At 35.2% G+C, this 22,274-nt stretch overlaps 1 protein-coding gene across 2 annotated transcripts; it reads right to left on the reverse strand.

Moving 5' to 3' along the window:
- Nucleotides 1–762: 762 nt before the first annotated feature.
- Nucleotides 763–20,589, reverse strand: il6st (interleukin 6 cytokine family signal transduce). Of its 2 annotated transcripts, XM_058789761.1 has the most exons (16): nucleotides 20,463–20,589; nucleotides 15,650–15,724; nucleotides 15,246–15,551; nucleotides 14,187–14,319; nucleotides 13,865–14,037; nucleotides 13,614–13,768; nucleotides 11,338–11,497; nucleotides 10,744–10,820; nucleotides 10,411–10,627; nucleotides 9,265–9,450; nucleotides 6,741–6,866; nucleotides 5,948–6,097; nucleotides 5,733–5,873; nucleotides 5,507–5,603; nucleotides 4,853–4,934; nucleotides 763–2,788 (listed from the first exon to the last, which is right to left on the reverse strand). In XM_058789761.1, exons 2-16 carry the CDS (start codon nucleotides 15,702–15,704, stop codon nucleotides 2,273–2,275), a joined length of 2,574 nt encoding a protein of 857 aa, XP_058645744.1. In that variant the 5' UTR covers nucleotides 15,705–15,724; nucleotides 20,463–20,589; the 3' UTR covers nucleotides 763–2,272. The 2 variants fall into 2 exon arrangements, with proteins under 2 accessions (XP_058645744.1, XP_058645745.1); XM_058789762.1 differs by lacking the exon at nucleotides 20,463–20,589 and having other exon boundaries at nucleotides 15,409–15,551.
- Between the last annotated feature and the right edge of the window lie 1,685 nt (nucleotides 20,590–22,274).

Raw genomic sequence — 22,274 nt, forward strand, 5'->3', positions numbered from 1 at the left:
ACTCTTTCTGATTCTGCCCTGCCTCTGCTATATCTGACACCAGTTACTGATTTATGCCTGTCTGACTTCTCTTGTGTTTCAATAAAACTGCACATGGATCCTGACGCCACTGCCTCATTACATGTACTATATATATAGTAACTTTAGATATGTTGCATATGAGATGGATATGATTGTCTTTGGTTTCTCATTTGAAGACATTTTAAGTAAAACAGTTCCATATTAAATAAAACACATCAACTGGTACCCAAGTATCATTCGCCAGTGTTGACAAACTAATTTAAATAACAAATAAATGAATTGTGCATGAGCATACTTTCCAAAGTTTTAAATAGTAGGGTTACTTTTTTACAGAAATAACTATGATATATGCAGATTCTGTGGTTTAAATGTTGCCCTATTATAATGTGACAAAGTCAATTTTTTTTTAAAACAACAAAAAACAGAAAATCAGTCACTGCACTTGACTGAGTAACTTTTGTAGATTTAATTCATACAGTAACATGTTAAGTCTATTATACACATATGATGAGTCTCATAATCATGCATATTAGTTTTACAGTGGTTTCATTTCTCATCACTTAGATCAGTGTTTCTCAACACAAGGACACAAATTACAACCTTAAACATTGCCAAAGTACTTCATTACCCACAGTCATGACTCACCAGTCAGAGAAGTCGCTGTTACCAATAAGCAAAACCCATAGACTGAAGGTATAAACAAAATCTAAAACAGTAGTAAAGCTTCTAGACTGCAAAACATTTGAATAAAGTCTTTATTTGACCTAGTATCAGTGATACACACCTAAGTGATACAATGATATAAACAAAAATCACACAGAGATACATGAATACATGTCATAAGGCATAAAATGAAATATTTGCATTTCATAACTGTCATTTCAATGTAGTGTTAGTTTTATCCAAAGAGGAAATGATCACCAGGAACACGAAAGCTAAAGGTTAACTCAAGCTAGGGTCGACATTCTGTTGCATATTGTTAAAAATATGAATATTTGTAATACCATAATCAGTAATATGTGTCAATACCATAACGCACCTTGACACAAATTGTTCATCATTTCTAAACAACACTGTGTCTATGCTGGAAGCGAGCGAAATCGAAGCGGCACAATCACCAACCACAGACCAATCGGCTGTGAGCCAGAGGCAAGAAATCAGCAACAGATACACTACCAGTCAAACGTTTCTGAACATGTTTTTTTTGTTTTCTCTTCTGCTCACTAAGCCTGCATTTATTTGATCCAAAGTACAGCAAAAACAGTAAAATTCTGAAATATTTTTACTATTTAAAATACGTTTTGTATTTGAATATATTTTAAAGTGTAATTTATTCTGGTGATTTCAAAGCTGTATTTTCAGCATCATTACTCCAGTCTTCAGTGTCACATGATCCTTCAGAAATCATTCTAATATGCTGATTTGCTGCTCAAAATTTTTTATTATTATTACTGTTGAAAACATCTAAGTAGAATTTTTTTCAGGTTCCTTTGATGAATAATAAGAACAGCATTTATCTGAAATAGAAAACTTAATTTAAAGCATACTTGCTAAATAAAAGTATTAATTTCTATAATTTCTTTTCCCCCCAAAAAATAAAATAAAATAAAATAATTATACTGACTCCAAGCTTTTGAATGGTATAATGTTACAAAAGCTTTTTATGTTAGATAAATGCTGATCTTTGGATCATTCTATTCATCAAAGAATCCTGAAAAAAATGTACTCAACTGTTTCAAATACTGATAATAATAACAATAAAAAATGTTTCTTGAGCAGCATATTAGAATGATTTCTGAAGGATCATGTGACACTGAAGGCTGGAGCAATGATGCTGAAAATTCAGCTTTGATCACAGAAATAAATTACATTTTAAAATATATTCAACCAGCAAGCAGTTATTTTAAATAGTAAACATATTTCACAATATTACTGCTTTTGCTGTACTTTGGATCACATAAATGCAGGCTTGGTGTGCAGAAGAGATCTGACTGGTAGTGTAAATGAGAATGGAAATCCAAATTTTTACACAATGCTACAACGAAACGTGTTTTGTTGTCAGACAGAAAGAAGTGGCTGGAGTTACAAGCAGTCGTTCTCCGTCTGAAGGCACGTGGCAGTGTGAGCAGTCTAGTGTTACTGTACACATCCAGCATAAGCTTGCAATCCCGTTAAAATGACAAATGAAAACCTGGTGACAGGCACATTCAGATACAGTAGCTTAGGGCCGTCTCCGAAGCGCCAGCGTCTTTTACTGAGGTCGGTAGCCGCTCTGCTGTGGCATGTAACTTAAAGAGGAGGCGGGTGGATCCTCGGTGGCGGGAGACGCCTCCTCCTCCTGCACCGGACAGAAGGTCTCCTCGCACTCCGGCTCCAGCTCTCGGCCGCGTCTGAAGTACGAGCTCTTGGAGTGGCTGTCGTTGAGGTGGTCCGGATGCTCCTCGCAGTCCAGCAGCGGCTGAGTGGACTCGGAGCGAGCGAACACCGGCGGCTGGTGGCTGGGAGTCTGGCCCTTGTAGCCGCTGGCCAGCACTGAGGAGTACTGCACCGTGCTGGCCGTGGTCTGGCCCGAGTCGCCCTCGTCGCTGTCCGACACGCTGTGCCGGGGCGAGGACATGCAGGAAGAGCCTCCGATGCCGCTGCTGTGCTCCTCCGACAGATACTTGTCCTTCTTCAGCGGCAGCACGCCTTTGTCTTCCTCGCACAGGGACTTACCGTCGAACACGTCCACCTCCACCACGCTGACGTCTTCTTTGGGCAGGTCGGCCTAGAGAGGGTCAGAGGCTGTTAGCCCTGTGTGCCAGACCATAAGAACTAGGGCTGTCAAAATGGCTAAAAAACTCAATTTGAATTTTGTACTTAAATATTATCTATATTCGAATTTTAAAAAAGGCATAATTTCAGTTTGCCTTCTCTCCCGAGGCCACAAGAGAGCGCATCGAGCAAAATATTACTAATGCACGTTTCTTCAAAGCAATAAAATAATACCACTATCTTTGAAAAAAGTGCATAATGTTTAAATGAATGTTTATAAACCATATATAATTAATTAATTTGCTTAAACAATTAGAAACAAAACCGCATCATGTATGAATGCATAGTTTAATACAAGGAAACGAAAACCAATCACAAAGTACTTTTTCATTTAAAAACATGAGATGCAGTGGGATGGGGAAAAAACGGCATAAAGTTGAGACATGTTTTTTAAAACTTGAACTTACATTAATTTTAAATGGCTTTCAAAACATGCAGCTCTCTTGTGCGAGACGCGAGAGCAATGGTGATAGAAGTCCATAAAGAAAATGTGATAAATATTCGTTCTGTGTGAATGGCTTGGTTTCAGTTTCGCCGTAAACTAGGGATGCACTGAAATGAAAATTCTTGGCCGATACCGAAAACTGAAAAAGAGGAAATCAAGGCCGAAAACCGAAACACCGAAAGAAATTATGCCAATTATTAGTACCATTGCATTTATGGCCATGACTGTGTACTAACTTTACTAAAATCAAGGCATTGCAATTGCATAAATTAATATTAAAGTTTCAAAGAATAAATCAATTACAAATTATGCAAATATTTATTTAGCACATTGCAACAATGCACAGTATAAAATAAAATTCAAACTAAAATGTTTAACTTGACCCCACTCATGTGTACATTAAATAATAATGTACAGGCCTACTGGCCTGCTGAAAGGTTGTAAAATTAAATGTTCTCTCATAAAAACAAAGTGCATTTAGGTCAAGTGCATTTTAAATTTTTCTCTGTAGGACTACTACAAGAAAGTGCATTCAGAACAAGTGCAACTGCTTAAAGATACAGTAATATTTTCTCTGTAGGCCTTCAACATAATAGTGTATCAAAACAAAGACTGCCATAGCCCATATGTTAACTTTTGTGTATGTTTATGCCCTTTGCCTTGACACCATCACTGGGAAACTTCCTTGCCTTTTCAAAAACGTCCGCCACAGACGGAGTGGGCGTGCTCGGAGGCGTTTTCCATTTCTGTGCCGCGTTCCTCTCATATTCAGCGTAGCGATCGGGATGTTTTGCATGCGATAGTCACGCGCATCTCGTCAGTAAAGCCGGTTCCGTGATTAGCGCTAAATCTCCATCACCTGTATTCAAATGGAGCGGCATTTAATACACAGAGCCGTAGATCACTGACAAACTACGCAATTCGCGCTCAGAATCGCAGATGAATCGCCTGCGATATTGAAGGTGATATTGCGTAGCTTGTCAGTGAACTACGGCTCTGTGTATTAAATGCCGCTCCATCTGAAAACATCCGTCCACACCGCAGACATGTAGCTTCAGACAAGCACGTGCAGGTCGCGGTTTCTGTTTGCGTCGTCACAACATTTCGGCTGTTTCGGTGATAAAAGTCTTTCGGCCGAAAACCGAAAATGCTCTTTTGGGCCATTTTCGGCTGAAAATTTTCGGTGGCCGAATATTCGGTGCATCCCTAATGCAAACACCAATGAGGTTTGTTTCAAGCAAGTATGGCAATGATCAATCTATATGTGTGTTTAAAGTATATGTTTATATTACTTCTACAGTGTCTTTATGACCTTTTTAAAGTGTCAACATTTTGGGTGAACTGATTTTCAATGGAGGGACAGAAACCACTCTGGTTTCATTTACAAATAACTTCATTTGTGCTTCATTGTGTTTTAAGACTATACACTTTTTTTCATTACACATATAAAAATTAACGGCTAAATGTTTAAATACAGCACAACTAATGGACATAATCTTTAAGGTCGTAATAATTTTAAGATTAATTCATTATTTTTTGGACATGTTTTGTGCTTCACCCATGATTACTGACCTTTACGGGGAAATCAGGTGACCAGTGGGCAATGGAGCTGTCAGACGGGTCTGGAACCTGCGGCCACAACAGCTTCTTAATCCTGAAAAGAGATTCCAGAAAATAACGAGTGTAAACACCACATAGCACCGTTCACTGATGTTAGAAGTGGGGTTAGGTGACATATCTACTCTTCAAAATACATTACGAATAACGTTTGTTTCTGTTTTAAATTAAGCAGTGCAAAAAATTCATAATGATTTTAATGCATTTTCATTTGGGGCAAGTTACTTAAAGAGCATGCCATTAGTTTCACAATCCTATATTTTGCATATATGTTGAATGTCAAACAGCACCTGGTTATCATTCACTGTCCTTGAATTAAAGAGCAGCATGAACATTCTGCTAAAAACGTCTGGAGAAAATTATGTTTTGGAGCTTGACAGATGTGTTCACTATGAGCTGTAGTTTTATGGAACAAAATCTGCATCGAAGTAGAAAACATGACTAGTTTGTTTTTTAAATTAATCGTGTACAATGTGCACAATGACATGTTTACAAAGACTATTACCCAATCTTTTACAAGCATTTCCACACCAATGCTTCTCTGAAATGAAGTTAAAGTTGAATTCTTGCTTTGTGTTTCATTTTGAGTGGTGAAAAGCACTGACTCACACTTCTCTTTTCCGAAGGCAGAGCATTATGAAAAAGACGGACAGGAACAGGAAGCTGAGGCAAACCACCACTACAATCACCTCCACCTCTCCATCACCTACAGGCAAGAGAGCATCAGCATAACTCACATCCTTCGTCAGCTCAACGTACCTGACGGTTTCTTCTTAAAATCACAAAGCATCATCAAGCATTTCAGAAGGAAATTCAAAGGAGGATAAAGACTTACCGTACTTCATAGTTTTGAAAGTACAATCCATGCCTTTGGTAGCTCCTACTTCTGTTGACACCACGACGTTAACCACGTAATCGGTTTCACTGGCCAGATCCGTCAGCACGTGTGAATGGACATCAGGGCCCACCGTCACAGCTGCCAAACACATTCGACACAGTTCAGCTTGAGAAATCATCACACATCACACATCCGTCACGTGTTGAACATACATTTCCATTGCTTAGTGTTCCCGATGGCATAGAATATGGTGTAGTTGGTGATGAATCCCTGCTGACTGTCCAGAGGAATCTCCTTCCACGTCAGCTCGGCACTGTTCTTCTTGGATTTTGTCACTGTGACAGTAGGACCCTCTGATGGAACTAGATAAACAACAACAACAACAACGGTTATACGAGTAGGCCTGTTGCAGTAATCAATATATGTACATGACAATAATTTTTGGTGATGCAATATATTGCCCATTATATTTACATTAAAATTAGTGCATTGCATTCCACTTGCGCTTGTGTCTTTTGCAGCTTCTCGTACATAACGCAGTGTAGTAATGAGGTGCTAGTTCAAATGGAAAAAATGCTTCTACAAGAAAAGTTTCATCTGCAGATATGGCCTTGTTTAGGGATCTGTGTCTTGGTGCATACGGACGTCTGACTGCTGTGTTTTTCAGCAATAGCGTGCACCCTTAATTTACAGACAAAAGTAAAATCTCCATACAAGTTCTTTTTTCTACTTGTTACTTTCCACTTTTTTTAATAAAATGTTTTTAAGGTATCTAATATTTTGATACTTACTTTCCACGATCTAAACATTCTTAAGAATGAAAAGTTTGTTGCCTTCTTGCATTATTATGCTGTTATATTATGATTATATATCAGGTGACACAAAATGGTCTTAAAATGACAATAAAATTGCTTGGGCGATATATCGCACAACAAAAACTTGTTATCGTGACAGATGAGTGTGCTTCAGTACATGAGAAAATTGCATTACACTTCAGATACGTACTTCCTTGTTGAATGTAGGCTGGTCTGGTTACTGGACGTCCTGCTTGCAAGTGCCACATTTGATGTGAAAAATACTTGTAAATTGGATACACTGATATGTTGTACCGCCTGAATTTCTCCAAATCAGCTTGGGAAAGAAGGAAAGACAATTGGTCACCAGCATTCCTCCCAAAACGTTTTGTTTCACAGTGAAACTTCAACAGCAGACATCCGTTTCACACTTTCTCAGCTTCTATAACTATAACAGACCTGTGACTCACCACATTGCTTTGGTAACAATTATAAATGATTTGAAAAAACTGTATTTTATTTTTTGGCACTGGGCCAATAATAGGATTATATACTGAAAATATGTATATGTTAAAATGTTATATTTTAATTTTTAGCATTGAGCCAAAAACAAACTCAAAACATGCTCACTTCCTTTTGATGTCGTGCCTGCAAAATGAACATGCAACACTTGCCTGCTACAGATGTACGCAACATGCATAATACATGCTAAACAAGTTGTTTACTGACAGTGTTGGGTAAGTTACTCTAAAAAAGTAATCTAACTACATCTTCAACAGTGTAATTAGATTACTCTCTCTAAGACGTATGTAAAGCTTTCTAAATCCCATGTCAACCTCGACCAGTTGAACAATACAAGGATAGACATAACACTACTCTTTTAACTCTTTCAAATAAACAATGTAAAATTGAATAAATTATTCTAGAACTGACCAGAATATTTAGAGGGAGGTTACACTAGAAATTTTAACATTAGATGTTTAATCAACTATTGTTTTTATATAGAATTGTTTCATAGTCAATAATTACATCAGTAGTAACTGTAATTAAATGACAGAAAAATTTAAACTTACTTTATTTTTCAAGGAAAAAGTCATTCAATTTCAGTAATTAATTACTTAGTAATGCATTACACCCAACACTGAGTATACATTATAAATTCTACACACAAAATGTAATTTTCAAGACTGAATAAATCACTAGTCACTAATCAGCAACCAATAACGGTGTGTAACACGCTTGGCTAAAATCAGCATATTTAGTATTTTTAACTTCATCCTGCAGATGTGCCACTGACAGTCAGCAGATTAAAATGTAAATAATAATAAATAAATTTTTTTCTGAAATTAATCGCGATTAATCCCATCTAACATTTTAAGTTTTTAAATACACGTTTACATTGCAATAATTTCACAATCAATCTTCAAATAAATGTAGAGACAACATAAAGACAGTAAATTTGTAATATTTTTCTATGACTGAAGGTGAGTATCACTGATACCAATACTACTGATGTCTCCAGGAAATTGTTATTTTTTCCTAATATTTAACTACTGACTATAGCTATTCAGCATTACAGTATAATTGAGAGCTATGAATTTGAACATCTATTAGACTTTAAAAAAATTACAACTTCTAATTTAAGTGAACTTAAAACAATCTTCACATAAACCCATTATAATAAATGTCATATTTAGTTACCTGTGTAGGAAATATGCAGAAATTTAATAAAGCTATGAAACGCTAAATTCTAAATTAAATATAGACGAATCCTTAAAGCTACTAAAGTTATTGAAAAGTTACTGACTCTTTTTTCTGTTGTTCTTTGATGAACAAACATCACAGCAGCTGGTTATTAGGTTATTTGGCTGCTATTACTTTAAGAGCTGCTGCAGCTGAACGTGACACAGATCTCATGCTTGTAGTTTCATTCGTGCTTTAATATGAAATGATACAGGCTACAGAGCCTGAGAGCACAGTATAACGGCATACAGGACAGGAAGATTGGTTTTCTGACCGCAGTTCACTGATGTTCTACTGAAGCTCCTCGTCACTGGTAACGTTTCTGGCACTGAGGCGAAGTGAGTGTCTGAAAAGTCTCCCATTTGATGTGCTCGTAAAGACATTCTGTGTCTAAATAAATTAGCGCTGTCGAGCGATTAATCGCATCCAAAATAAAAGTTTTTGTTTACAGAATATATGTGTGTACTGTGTATATTTATTATGTATATAAATACACACACATACAGTATATATTTGGAAAATATTTACATGTATATATTTATATTTTAGATATATATTTAGTATATTTAGTAAATATAAAATATATTTAGTATATAAATATATTTAATATATAAACATAACACATTTTCTTAAATATATACATGCATGTGTGTGTATTTATATATACATAATATATACACACAGTACACACACACATATATTATGTAAACAAAAACTTATATTTTGGATGCGATTAATCGCGATTAATCGTTTGACAGCACTTGTCCATTAATTCATTAATCCATTCATTCTTGTCAAGAAAAACAAGACAGAAGCAGCAGTTGTGAGTGCGGTGGCCAACCCCTGCGTTAATTATTTTTAACCTCGTTACACTGGAAAAATGTATCATCTGCAGTAACGTGCTAATTTTGACAGCACTAGTAAATAAACATGCACAGTTTCCACGTGGGCCAGCGTATTAGTCAGAGCTTCAGAAAATAGAGAGCTGGTACCGTTTAGAGTGGTGATGGTGACATTGTTAGGGACTCTCTGCCAGTCGACCGGCAGCTCTGTTTTCACCCACTCCAGCAGGTATTCGGAGAGATGTAGGGCGGGATGATGAGGCCGGACAGCTGTCCACTTCACCTGCAGCTTTTTATCACGCACCGACCAGCTCATATCCTCCACGCCAGGAAGCTCTGCCAAATCACAAACGCTTCACACATTACACCTTCCACATGCCCCTACAAAGCAGTTTTATTAAATATACACTAAACCTATATTCGAAAAATAAAATTTTTCATGTTTTTTAAAGAATTCTCTTCTGCTCACCAAGCCTGCATTTATTTGCATGAAGCAGTAATATTGTGAAATATTTTTACTATTTAAAATAACCGCTTTCTATTTGAATATATTGTAAAATGTAATTTATCTGGATGATCAAAGCTGTATTTTCAGCATCATTACTCCAGTCTTCAGTGTCACGTGATCCTTCAGAAATCATTCTAATATGCTGATTTGCTGCTCAAGAAACATTTTTTATTATTATTATATCCTTAAAACTGTCACTTTTCCAAGTTAATTTAAATTATTTTGTCATTTCATATTTTATCACTTATATTTTTTTTATTTGTTAGTAAAGGAAGAGTGTATATATTTTAGTTGATGTATATTTCAAAGAGAACCTACTGGAGAACCTAACAGAGAACACGGCTGACTTTGCACTTCCATCACAACAAATCCATTTCTTCTCACAAAAAGCTACCTGGTGAAGTACTCCAGGTGTTTTGTCATATACAACATAATGTGCAAGTGGCAAATTTTATTCATAGATTTCAAATTTAAAGCCAACGGTAAATGGCTATTACTGATTCTTCTAGAAATTAAATAAAGATTATTTTGATTATTAAAGTCACTGAAGATTATTTGATGACTTATTTTGAATATCAATATTATTTTAATTTTAAAAAGGAGCAAATTAGCTGTCATTTCGTTTGTTTAGATGATGTAACAAAGCCTGGTTCAAACGCCAAAAGTGGTGCTGCATTTATAGCACATTCTTTATCAAAAAAGGGGCACAACTGAGCAGAGGACAAAATAAGGGTTAAATGTTAAATTTACAGCTTTCAAACTCAAAACCACTGCAGTCTTTAACATACCGTTATCTGATCTTGGAATGAACAAAGTTGCTTTAGGAGACACTCCAACTGAATTGTTCACAGTTATTTCAATACTGACAGTTTTTCTTCTGGGCAGCTCCAACGAATACATCTGGCTGAGCTCATCTGCTCTTATATAGTGGCTTCCAAACATCTCGTTATCTTGGCTGATATTCAAGTTATATACCAGTATTTTTCCATTAGCTTTTACAGGAGCCTGCAAGAGAAGACAATATGAAAACATTCACTATTTAACTTACTATTTAATTTAACTTACACTACACAGATTCACACCCTGTAGAAATGCTGTTATGGTTATTTTAGGGAATGTACCTTCCACATTAATGTGATATTTCTACTATTAGAAGTGGGCTGAATGATTCTCCAAAGATCTGGTGCGCTTGCTGGCTCTGAGAAAATAAGATGGTGTAAAAATGGCCTGATGAGTATTAATGATAAGATTCAATCACGTTTCACAATGCTGGGAAGTAATTAAACAGTGATGCTATGCTACTAATTAACTATGTATTTCAGTAGCCTGACATCACTGTTTTTAAAGTCATATTGTTTGCACACACTTTACAGTCAAGCGAGTCGAGAGAATAATCAAACTCACTCTCCTATATACTGTGTTGGAAAGTCTGATTTATTCTGTTTAACTGGTTAGTCCCAAATAATCTTTCTCATAAATAAATACCAATTCATTTGTGAGTCTAATAAAGCAACACATTTAGCCAAAAAGTGATAAGTTGTAGAGATACGCTAATTTTGTTACTAGTAGTAGTGTTAGAGTAGCTAACTAGTTCTTTAAAAGGGTAGCTAGAGTTTCAGAGTAGCGTCCCCAACACATTTTATAACCCAATTTTAAAATCCTTCCATCAACGTTTCAAAGAAGTTCAGGCACTTTATGAATAATACAGATCTTACTGGCTTCTGCAGTGCTATTTGTAACTCTGGCGCTCCAGTTGCTCCAGTAACTGCTATTATTTTCTCCAATGCATCGCATCTGCACCACATATTGAGTGTACGGCTCCAGAGACTGCAGTCTGAACGACTCAATGTTCCCTCCGGTGAACCTCTCCGGCACCTAAAACAATCATCAATTCATTAATGAAACAGTATGTGATTTTTTTAGAGGTTATATGCAAGATGAAAATAATTCAAGCTCGTACTGCATTATCTGAGATAAGAACCCGCTCCCACCCCTTGAGCCATACTAGTGCTTTCCACACCTGAAATATTTAACCCTGGGTAACAGAAGCCAAGCTTATCTTGCTTCACACTGTTCATTAATTAATTCTGGGTCTTCATAAACTGCTGTTTGTACATTCCTAACCCCGGATTAGCATTCTTATTTGCATATATATTACCCGTTTGCATAACGGCTCTAGCACTGCGCTCAAGTTTTTCCTCTTATACGTTTTCCGTCACACTGTTTGACATTCTTCCTGTTTATACAATGTGCTGTTTTTTCTTGACTGTCTAAAGCAAGTGAATATGAGGCACTTGATTGGTTGTCGGTTGTTAAGCATCTAGCTGTAACATTCTAACACCGCATTGCTCCACACTTCACAAGTTTGGCACAGCAACACAACTAAAGTGCTGCTAACACCGCTTCTGAATTATAAGTGTGAAACACACCTGAGGTTAAGAGCAGGGGTTTAAGGCCCGTTTACACCAAGGACGATAACTATAAAGATATCGTTCTAAAAATCATTCTCAATATTGAAGAATAGCTGAGTCCACACCACAGCTATAACGACAAAGGCACAGAGGAGTGTGCGCTTACAGACGATATCGTTCGCTGGTGTGGATGCTAATATCTTTATCTTTATGGAGTGTCTATTTACACTAAGTGCAAATAGCCCGCCTTGTTGGCAGACGCTATTTATACTAACTCCGCCCACCAACGTGTGATTTGGATAGTCAACACTGAAAAAAGACGCTTCATAAGCATCAGTTACAGTGGCATAGATGATAAGGCGCATGCTTTTTAACGCGATCGACCCGAGTTGAAACCGCCTTTTGCTGAACTTTTTTAATCCCTTTTCAAATCTCATATCGCATCGGAAACGCATTTATTTTCAATAAAAATGAAATAGGGAATAATCAAAAAGTTGAGAATAAAGTATCGGGTAGGGTTAGGGTAGGTGTAGAGAGGGCTTTATTGTCCCAATAAGGTGGCATCCATTTAATAATTTGAATTAAAATTATCATTTACACTCAGTATGTTATTATTGCGTACTGTTTTATAATGTACTACAACACTGAGGTGCAGATAATAGCCACTATTTGCAATAAGTAGTATAAATAGCAGACAATCTTGCTATTTTAACATAGTGTAAATAGAATCTATACTGTAGCTATTTGCACTTAGTGTAAATAGCATATTGTTAAAATTACTGCTATTTTCACTTAGTGTAAATAGTATCTATCGCTAAGAAAATATGCTATTTGCACTTAGTTTTGCGCTGCCTTATCTTTATAGTAGTGCTGTCAAACAATTAATCGCGATTAATTGCATCCAAAATACTAAAGGAGTTTTGGGATAGTGTACATGAATTGTTTGTGATTGTCCTGGGGAATAAATATCACTAGGCTCCTTTAATATATCTTTTCGGGGTGGACTTGGAATGTATTCTATTAAACTGGAAAAAGGAACACCCTCCAACATTTGAACTATTTAAAAATATCATAAACGACACACTGCATATGGAACATTTAACATACAGTTTAAAAAACAAAACCCACATCTTCTTAGAGACCTGAAATATTTTTCTGGACCTATTATGAGCCCTTTGACTTGTGTCTATACAGCTTAATATCCATTGTTATCACAATGACCATTCATGTGCTGTTATTTTATTTCAGTTTTAATTTGCTCACACAAATTGGATTTGTTGATGTATATGTTTTCATATTTGTATACTCTGATGCTACTTAATGTAGAATATATATATATATTTTTTTATTGTTTTGATTGTTGTTATATTGTAAATTGATAATTAAATTAAAAAAAAAACAAATGAAAAAGAATCGGCTCAACAGTGTTCAGATGCTATCGGGAAATTGATGTTTTTAAAATTTCAGTACCGACTGGTGCCGACATCAGTACATTTGACAACACTAATTCACAGTAAATAAAAATCTTAATTTTTGTCCTGACCATTTTAAAATCTGAGCCGCTTTTGGCTTTCCCGTACCTCAATCCAAACATCGGATGCTGCTTTGCGGTATTTGATGACATAAGAGAGTTTCAGAGTGGTCCTGTCAATGGGATGATTCCAAGTAACCATGAGACATGTGGGGAAGTTAACTTCAGCGAGGACTTGGACATTCAGTGGTGGATTTGGTTTTGCTACAAATCAAACACACACAAAAAAGCCAGCTGAAGTGATGCATTCATACAGAGTGTAAAATGCATCCTTTCCTAATTCACAAGTCGAAATCATACCAAAATAGGAAGCCTCGTTTTGAAGTTCTTCTGACTTCTCTGACCCCAGAACATTCTTCACTTCAACCGACAGTGTCAGATACATATGATTTGGAAATGTTTCCAGGTCGACGATGCAGGATCTTGCAAGACGCTGATTACAGACAGCTTTTAGTGGTTTATCTAACCCATGTCTAAAATAGAAAAAGAAGAGGAAGTAAATGACACTAGTCTTTCACTTTGAGTCATTTGGAAAAAGACAAAAAAATCAAAAAGGTTTTTAAAAGTGAAAAAGCCGATACAGTGTTATCAGGACTTCTGTTACTTTAACACATATACGTACACATTAACAATGTAATTTGTGTCGATCAGTGGGTTTCGCAATCCTGTATCCCAACTACAGTTTAAGTAAGGGGAAAAATCCTTGTCCTCTTGCACAGCAATGCATGACAGATTCTTTGGTTTCAATGGAGGATCTGGAGACCATAAACAGAAAAACAATGGATGCATGAAGTAGTTTTCTTGAAGTTAAAGTGTTTAGTAAATAATGCAAAAGGTTTCAAATAATGAGAAAAGATTTCAGACTGTCACTATTTGCCACCACAGCAGGGATATTTTCCTCCTACAGGTTTATAAACAACTGCATTAAAGATTCTTAAAGGGTCAGCTCATCGAAAACTGAAAGTCGTTATAATTAACCAAATGTTCTGAAGCCGTACTTAAAAAGAATATTTAAGTTATTAAATGCTTTGAAAAGGTTGCCGCGCCAGATTTGAAATCAGAGAACCAATGATGATTAACATTATTGAAGAAAAGTACTTCATTTGAATTTGAACTTGAGCCTTAATCAATTTCAAAACTATTTTTTCAAAATGTTTCGGAATACTTGGAATATAGTAACACTGTTTTACAACAACAAATGGTCCCACTTTATATTAAGTGGCCTTAACTACTATGTACTTGCATTTAAATTAATTATTTGGTACAATGCACTTATTGTGTACATATATGTTTTTACATTGTACTTATATTTAAAAAAATACCTGCATGTAATTACATCTGTAAGTAGTTTATGCAATTACATTTATAATTACACTGTTGACCCATCCCTTAAAACTTAAACCACACTTAAACCTACCCAGACCACCAAACCTGTACCTAACCTTACCCCTATCCCACCTTAATAGCAGCAAATGTGTTTTGCAATACAATATGAACACAATAAGTACATTGTACTTATTTTTTGATGTTAGTACATAGTAGTTATATAAAGTAATATAAAGTGGGACCCAACAAATGTTGATCCCGGAGAGAGCCATCCCTACAATACGTACAAAACTAAAACACAGCTGGAGTTTTAAGTTTAAAGCACCACATGTGATTTCGGCATGAAAACACTTACATCCTGTCCGGAGAAAGATTCCATATTTACACTCTGGTACGTATGACAGGGACGTTTTGGCGGCTTTGCACAGCAACAAACCGCTCATATCACTGGTGATGCCAATAGTGACACTAACAGATGTTTCATTTATTTTGCGGTAAAACTGCTTTGCAATGCTGACGTTGTTCAAAAGCCATTCAATGTCATCTGAGGTGTAAGCGGATCCTTCCAGGAGGTGACATGTCGCGGTGAAGTCCTTTCCCACCTCAACTACAATGTTACCGCTGGAGTCTGGAAGAACCTTCACACAACTTTTAGTGGAACCTGTGTGACAAAACACTGAACTGAGTATCACAACAAAACAACAATGATATAAGCATTAAGTGGGAGGTAATAGAGTAAATGACATGGCTTTGGCTTACCTACTGCATAGTGCAAAAACATCAAGAATAAGAGTAAATGATGTGAAGAGCCCATTGTGACATTAAGGCAGGTATCTGAGAAAAGACGGAAATCAAAAGATAGTATAGAAAATGTAAATGGTGCATATTAGTACATAAGAGTAGTAATATGTACTCTTAGGGTACTACTTCAACCTTTTAGGGGTAATTAAGTTACAAAGTTGTTTCTACTGCCATAGTGACAAGTTGCTCTATCCGATTTTTGCAGATTTTGGTCTTTTTTTCTAGAGCTGTCAAACGATTAATCACATCCTAAATAAAAGTTTTTGTGTACATAATTTTTGTGTACTGTATATATTGATTATGTATATATAAATTAGTGCTGTCAATCGATTTAAAAATGTGATCGCGTTAATCACAGTCATGGACTGTGATTAATCATGATTAATCGCAAATTTAAAATACTAGGATTTACCTGTAAATGTGTTGAAATAAAGAAATGCATGAGAAACTAGTTTAAGGAAACAGAACCTTTCACACTTCCGCCAGGTATGAGACATAATCCTTATTATCCTTTTATTATTATTCTTTTGTTTTTATTCAGTCATTATCAGCCTTTAAACTGGCAATAAAACGTTTACCAAGCCACATCGCTTCAATCCCAGTATACATTTACCCAACTATTATCAAAAGTATTTCTAAATAAATACAACAAATCATTTCTTGCGACCTTACGTGAAGTATTATGACAAAATGCATTATGAAGAAGAATTGGACCTGTTCTGCAGGTGCTTTAGAGCTAACATTAGCATCATGCTTCATAAGACAATTTATGAGATTAATAGTGCACTTTTACTCAGAACTCACTTCAAACCACCAGAGTGTTTGTAATAACTTCCTTTTACGATCACGTGTGGAATTTGGTCGTTTACTGTTGTTAAAATATGCTATTTATTGCCCTTTATATCGCTGCATAAATTAGCATTTCAGATGTACACATTCTCAAGAGAATCACATAGAAATATGCTGCGATGACGGGAAGAAGTTGGGGTCAAACCCGCAAACGACTAATTTGCGTAAAAAAAAAAAATATTAACGCGTTACAATTTTTAAGATTAATCGCATGCGTTAACGCATTAACGTTGACACCCCTAATATAAATACACACACATGCATGTATATATTTAAGAAAAATATGTTATGTTTATTTATTAAATATATTTATTATGAATATAAATATATACAATGTAAATACATGTATAATATTTTCAAAATATGCTGTATGTGTGTGTATTTATATATACATAATAAATATAAACAGTACACACACACACACACACACATATATTGTGTAAACAAAAACTTTTATTTTGGATGCGATTAATCACGCATTAATTTTCTGATTACAAGCAATGGTTTTAGCAACACCAATGTTTCTTAATTAATATTAAGGACAACACCATCACTTTAATGACTGCTAGTTAAATTTGTCAAATGTGCTTTTTCTTGGAAAAACTATTTTAATATTTAATCAATTTATATGTTTTTCTTATGTCCACAACAACATTTTCCCTTCTTGTGTAAGTCTTGTGTAATATCCCTCTCCTGTTTAGATGTATTGGATTTCAAATGTATCTGATTTATTGAAAACCAAAAAGGTATCTCTGATCTACTACTACATGAAGTGAGAGTTGTGCAGCCGGGTTAAGGTTAGCTAATCTCATCTACATTTAAAGAAAAAGATTGCTGATTTTCAAACAGCTCTGTACGGAGCCCCGCACATGACATGCAAGAAAAAAATAATAAATCATGTGCACAATTTATAAATTGAGGAAATGAAATAGTAAATCATGCACACGATTTAGCCTACTATTTTTTTCCTGCATGTGAGGGGCTTCGTAGCTTTGCATTGCTACAATGTCGGTAGTAGATGTGAATGAACACTATGTACTCTTTCATATCCCTGTTTATTTGTTTTGTCAAAAGGGAAGCTCTTTTTCTCAGTTTGTTCTAATGATGTAGCACCAGTTTCCAATTTCCCCCCTGCTTTTTACTGCAGAGACAGCAAAGTTTAATTTAAAGCCAATCTTTAAGAAGAGGAGTTTCGAATCTATACAAGCCTAGTAGTTGATTCGTGTTGATAAAATCACAGAATCAATAAGATATGAACATTTCAATACATGGTTAAAAAATTCTAAATAAACTTCTTCAAGTCAGCACTCTCGTGTCTAACCCTCACTCAGCAATTATTAACTTTAGCTCCTCATTTCCATCCTGATCCAGCCTGTTCATTTTCCTGCCATTATTCAAATAATGTCAAATGATGACTGCTTCCTTAAATTACCTACACAAGCATTTTTTCATGTTGAAAATTGTAAAAAGTACTGGATAATAGGAATGATTATGCAACAATGACATAAAAGATGTTTTGTTGTTTCCACAATAAAGATAAATTCCTTTTAAAAAATCTAGTTTAAAACACATTAAATAAACTCTTTGTATTCATTTTGGTTTCCATTTGTTTTGTTTTTTAAATGTCATGTGGTGTGAATATCAAATAAAAGTAACAACATTATCTTTACACCTTGAATAGATGTGAATGTACAGATCTTAATCATTATTTTTAATAGGTAGTGTTTAAAATTATTTTTCCAGGTAAAATCATTTTAATTAGTGTTTTGTTTTTTTTTTAAATACAAATATAATGAATTATACATTTATAAATATCATTGGCTTTTGGGGAGTCACAGCACACAATTATAACCTGAAGTAATCTTGCCTTGTAATTAAAAGATCAAATGACCTGATATTTTGGTCATTGACCAAATGGTCTTTTCACACTGAGGACAACCGAGGGACTCGTATGCAACTATTACAGAAGGTTCAAACGCTCTCTGACGCTCCAGAAGGAAAAAATATGCATTAAGATCATTCAGGGAACAACACAGTGTTAAGAATCAAGGGGATGTAAACTTTTGACTTCAGCTGTACGTATAGGCCTATACACAGTGCATTTAGAAAGTGAAACACTTCAAATTGTTTGTGTGTGCGGGGGTTGGTATTTGTGGTTTTACGGGGACACAAATTTGTTTAATGACATGGGTATGACAGAGGTATTACAATTTGAAGGTGGTTGATGAGGACACTGCCTATGTCCCTGTAATTCAAAAGGCTTAAAAAAACATACTAAATGGTGTTTTTTGGAAAATCTAAAAATGCAGAAAGTTTCCTGTAAGGGGTAGGTTTAGGTTTAGGGTTGGTGTAGCGCGATAGAAAATACAGTTTGTACAGTATAAAAACCATTACGCCTATGGAGAGTCCCCATAAACCACAAATAGCAACATGTGTGTGTGTGTGTGTGTGTTTTTCATTGGGATGGTATTATGCAGGTGATGAGCGGTGCCTGGTTCATCAGACCAGAGTTTCACAGTCTGAGAGTCCTTTAAGAGCTTTTTTGCAAATTCCAAGCGTGTCTTTATGTGTGTTTACTGAGGCTATCATCTGGCTACTGCCATAAAGTCCAGATTGGTGGAGTGTTGCAGTTTTGCGAGAAACCTTCAGAAGAACAAGCATCTCCACACATGATCACTGGAGCTCAACCAGAGTGAGCATCGGGCTCTTGGTCACCTCTCTTTCTACGACCTAATCTCTCCTGATTGCGCAGTTTGGGCTTTGACCTCATGGCTTGGGTTTTACTCTGATATACATTTTCAGCTGTTAGGCCTTATATAGAGAGACGTGTGTCTTTTCAAATCATGTCTTAAATCTGCCACAGACTCTCCTAAATTTCTAGCACAGGGTCTTAATACGTTTGTCAATGTATGTATCATTATTTATTTTGTAAAGTTATCACACACCTGGTCTTTACTTTGTCATTATGGAATATGGAGTATTGACCGATGTGGGAAAAAAAGATAATTTGGTTACACTTTATTTTATTGTCCTTGTTACTGTATAATTATACATTTAGGTACTGAGTAATATTAATTAACTACATGTACTTACTATATGGTTAGGATTAGGGTTTGGCTTAGGGTTACTTGCATGTAATTATGCATAATTAATTGTTATTATAATAGTAAGTACATGTAACATGTGTAACAAGGACACCTTAAAATAAAGTGTTACCGATACTTTAAAGCATTTTAACAGCCTTGTATTAAAAGGTCAACTTATTCTATATACAGGCCTATTTTCATATTTAATCGCCAATATTTAAATTCATAGCAACACTATGAATGCAAAATCATTAACCTGTTCACAAACCCCTCATTTACAAATAGACAAAAAACTTTGACATTCAACTTAATACGATGTCATAGAAAAATATATTCCTAAGACACAAAATGATATCTCTGTAAATAGATAATTCCACAAAATAATATCCGGATTTCAAAAGTAGGCCTAATTTACTAGTTATCAGTTAAATTCAATATTTTCGTCTGTAGATTATAATGCTTTCCTACTTTATTTCATTTGATGCTTATAACATACATTCTAGATTGTGTGACCTCCTTACACCTAGTAAAGTATATAACAACATAGTATTTATGGATTGCTTTACAATGATATTACAATAAATTTCTATCATAGGCAAGGATACCAGCAATGTCTGTACAAGCTCTAAAAATTATTTATATATTAAGTAATGTATACATTTATTGACTGGGCTAAGCACAATACATTTATTGACATACATATCACAGTAACACGATGCCTGTAAAGTACGCAGACGTTAAAAATATAACTTAACATACTAAACGACATCATAGAATTACATACATACGTTATAATGTTTATGACTTTATATATACACATTCAAATGTTTTCTTACCTCTAGAGTGGCTTCACATCATATGAGTTACTGTAAATTTTAATACTTAAAAAAACATCGCGGATGATCGAGTCAACATGTCGTTTCCGGTCGTTCTGTAAGTTACTTCCGGTGTTTTTTGTACACAAGCTCACACTCATCAGGAACGACCCTCAATCGCGCTCACTATCACTGAAGACGACAGTGTGTTTTACAGATCGAAGCATTTTGAGCATGCGCAGAAGCGAGGCGTTCTAGATACCGAAACTCCTCTCCTGATTGGCCAGCAGAGCTGTCAGTCATTTAAACACTCCCCGTGATTCATAATCTATTAGTTTTCCCGTTAGTCATGGCCCACTGCCGGAAAACAGTGATCTCACTGTTTCTCTTCACGTACTTACATGAAGAGAAACATTAAAAAGAGCCACAGACAATTTAGTGCTATTTTTTGAGGCATGCTCTCAATATGAAAACTTGCTTCGAAGGGCGTTATTATTATCGTATTATTATCATCGTTGTAAGCTGAACACCTTTGATGTTGTAACAGTATTACGAAATTCAGGGAGTTTTATTGGCATCGCTGCACTTTTGTTTAGGATGTGTTATGACAAGCTTAAATATTTCCTAAATATGGATGTCTGCGACAAATCTTCTGTAGAATATGCTCTGAATCAGAGAAAACAAGTCAGAAAATAGTAATAGAAATTTCTGGAAAATATAATTTAATTGAAAAAAAACTTTACTGTCAATCTTAGTGTTGGATTTTTTTTCTTTCCTATAGGTAATTTTAGGATAAATATCTGATATATATATATATATATATATATATATATATATATATATATATATATATTCAAAAAGTTGATACTGAGATGCCAATAATAGCCTAGTACAGTTTGGCCTTTATAAGAGCAATTTCTGAGTAATATAAAATTGCATTTTTCTTTGTGAGACAAAATTAAAGTTATGTAGTTATGTGTATTTGGAATTGAAATCACTGTGCTGTTGCCTTTTCATTTTGCAATTACATCTTCTAAATATTAAAATAATGATTAATATAATTAATTCTGCTGATGTATTTAAAGCTGCTATAACATGACTGCAGATATCATCCACATAAATTGCTGAACCCAATTAAACTATTTATATTTATCCAAAGCAGCAGTTATCAGTTCATGCACTCCCTCAAATCAAACCCATGATCTCTGCATTACTCACCCTTTACTCTTTTATTTCACCTTTAGGAACAGGGCCACTACCAAAAGCTAACCGAACAAGCTCAGAGACACAGTATTTGAGTTGAATCTAACCCGGTTAAAGTGGTAGCACTACACTTGATACACACTTTCTCTGTCAGTTCAGATTTTGATGCTGAGTTTGTGATTAGTTCATGATTTTATGTAATATAACACCATTAAACTTCTTAACTGATGGTGAAGAAATCATTATGAACAATATAAGGAAATTAAACACATTTACGCAGCAAGAGAAAACACTGCTGCTTGAAGCTATATCTAAATAGCACATCAGCTCTGCTTTCCATATGACCTGTTTCTCAAGTCATTAAAGGACATTTATCCAGAATCCACTGTAATCCATTAGTAATGTGGCCTCCTGAAGAGTGTAAACACTATGGCACTGTCGAAACATGTCTGGTTTTGTGTGATTCATCTCAGATAATACAGCTGGGCTCTCCAACTCTGCTCCTGGATGTGACATTTTTTAAATTAAGATTTATACATCATCTATTTGAAGATCTGGAATCTGAGGGTGCAGAAAAAATCTAAATATTGAGAAAATAGCCTGTAAAGTTGTCCAAATGAAGTTCTTAGC

Source organism: Onychostoma macrolepis, chromosome 10 (genome assembly GCF_012432095.1).
Source record: "Onychostoma macrolepis isolate SWU-2019 chromosome 10, ASM1243209v1, whole genome shotgun sequence".
Classification (NCBI taxonomy): Eukaryota; Metazoa; Chordata; class Actinopteri; order Cypriniformes; family Cyprinidae; genus Onychostoma; species Onychostoma macrolepis.

What these genes read in the sequence shown, in the direction of transcription:
- il6st (XM_058789761.1), bottom strand. Translation starts at nt 15,704, where the DNA reads ATGGGCTCTTCACATCATTTACTCTTATTCTTGATGTTTTTGCACTAT. An exon ending in GTTTTTGCACTATGCAGTAG is followed by an intron (nt 15,552 to 15,649) that starts GTAAGCCAAAGC and finishes TTTGTCACACAG; the next exon opens with GTTCCACTAAAAGTTGTGTG. An exon ending in GAACACTAAGCAATGGAAAT is followed by an intron (nt 5,874 to 5,947) that starts GTATGTTCAACA and finishes TGTGTTTGGCAG; the next exon opens with CTGTGACGGTGGGCCCTGAT.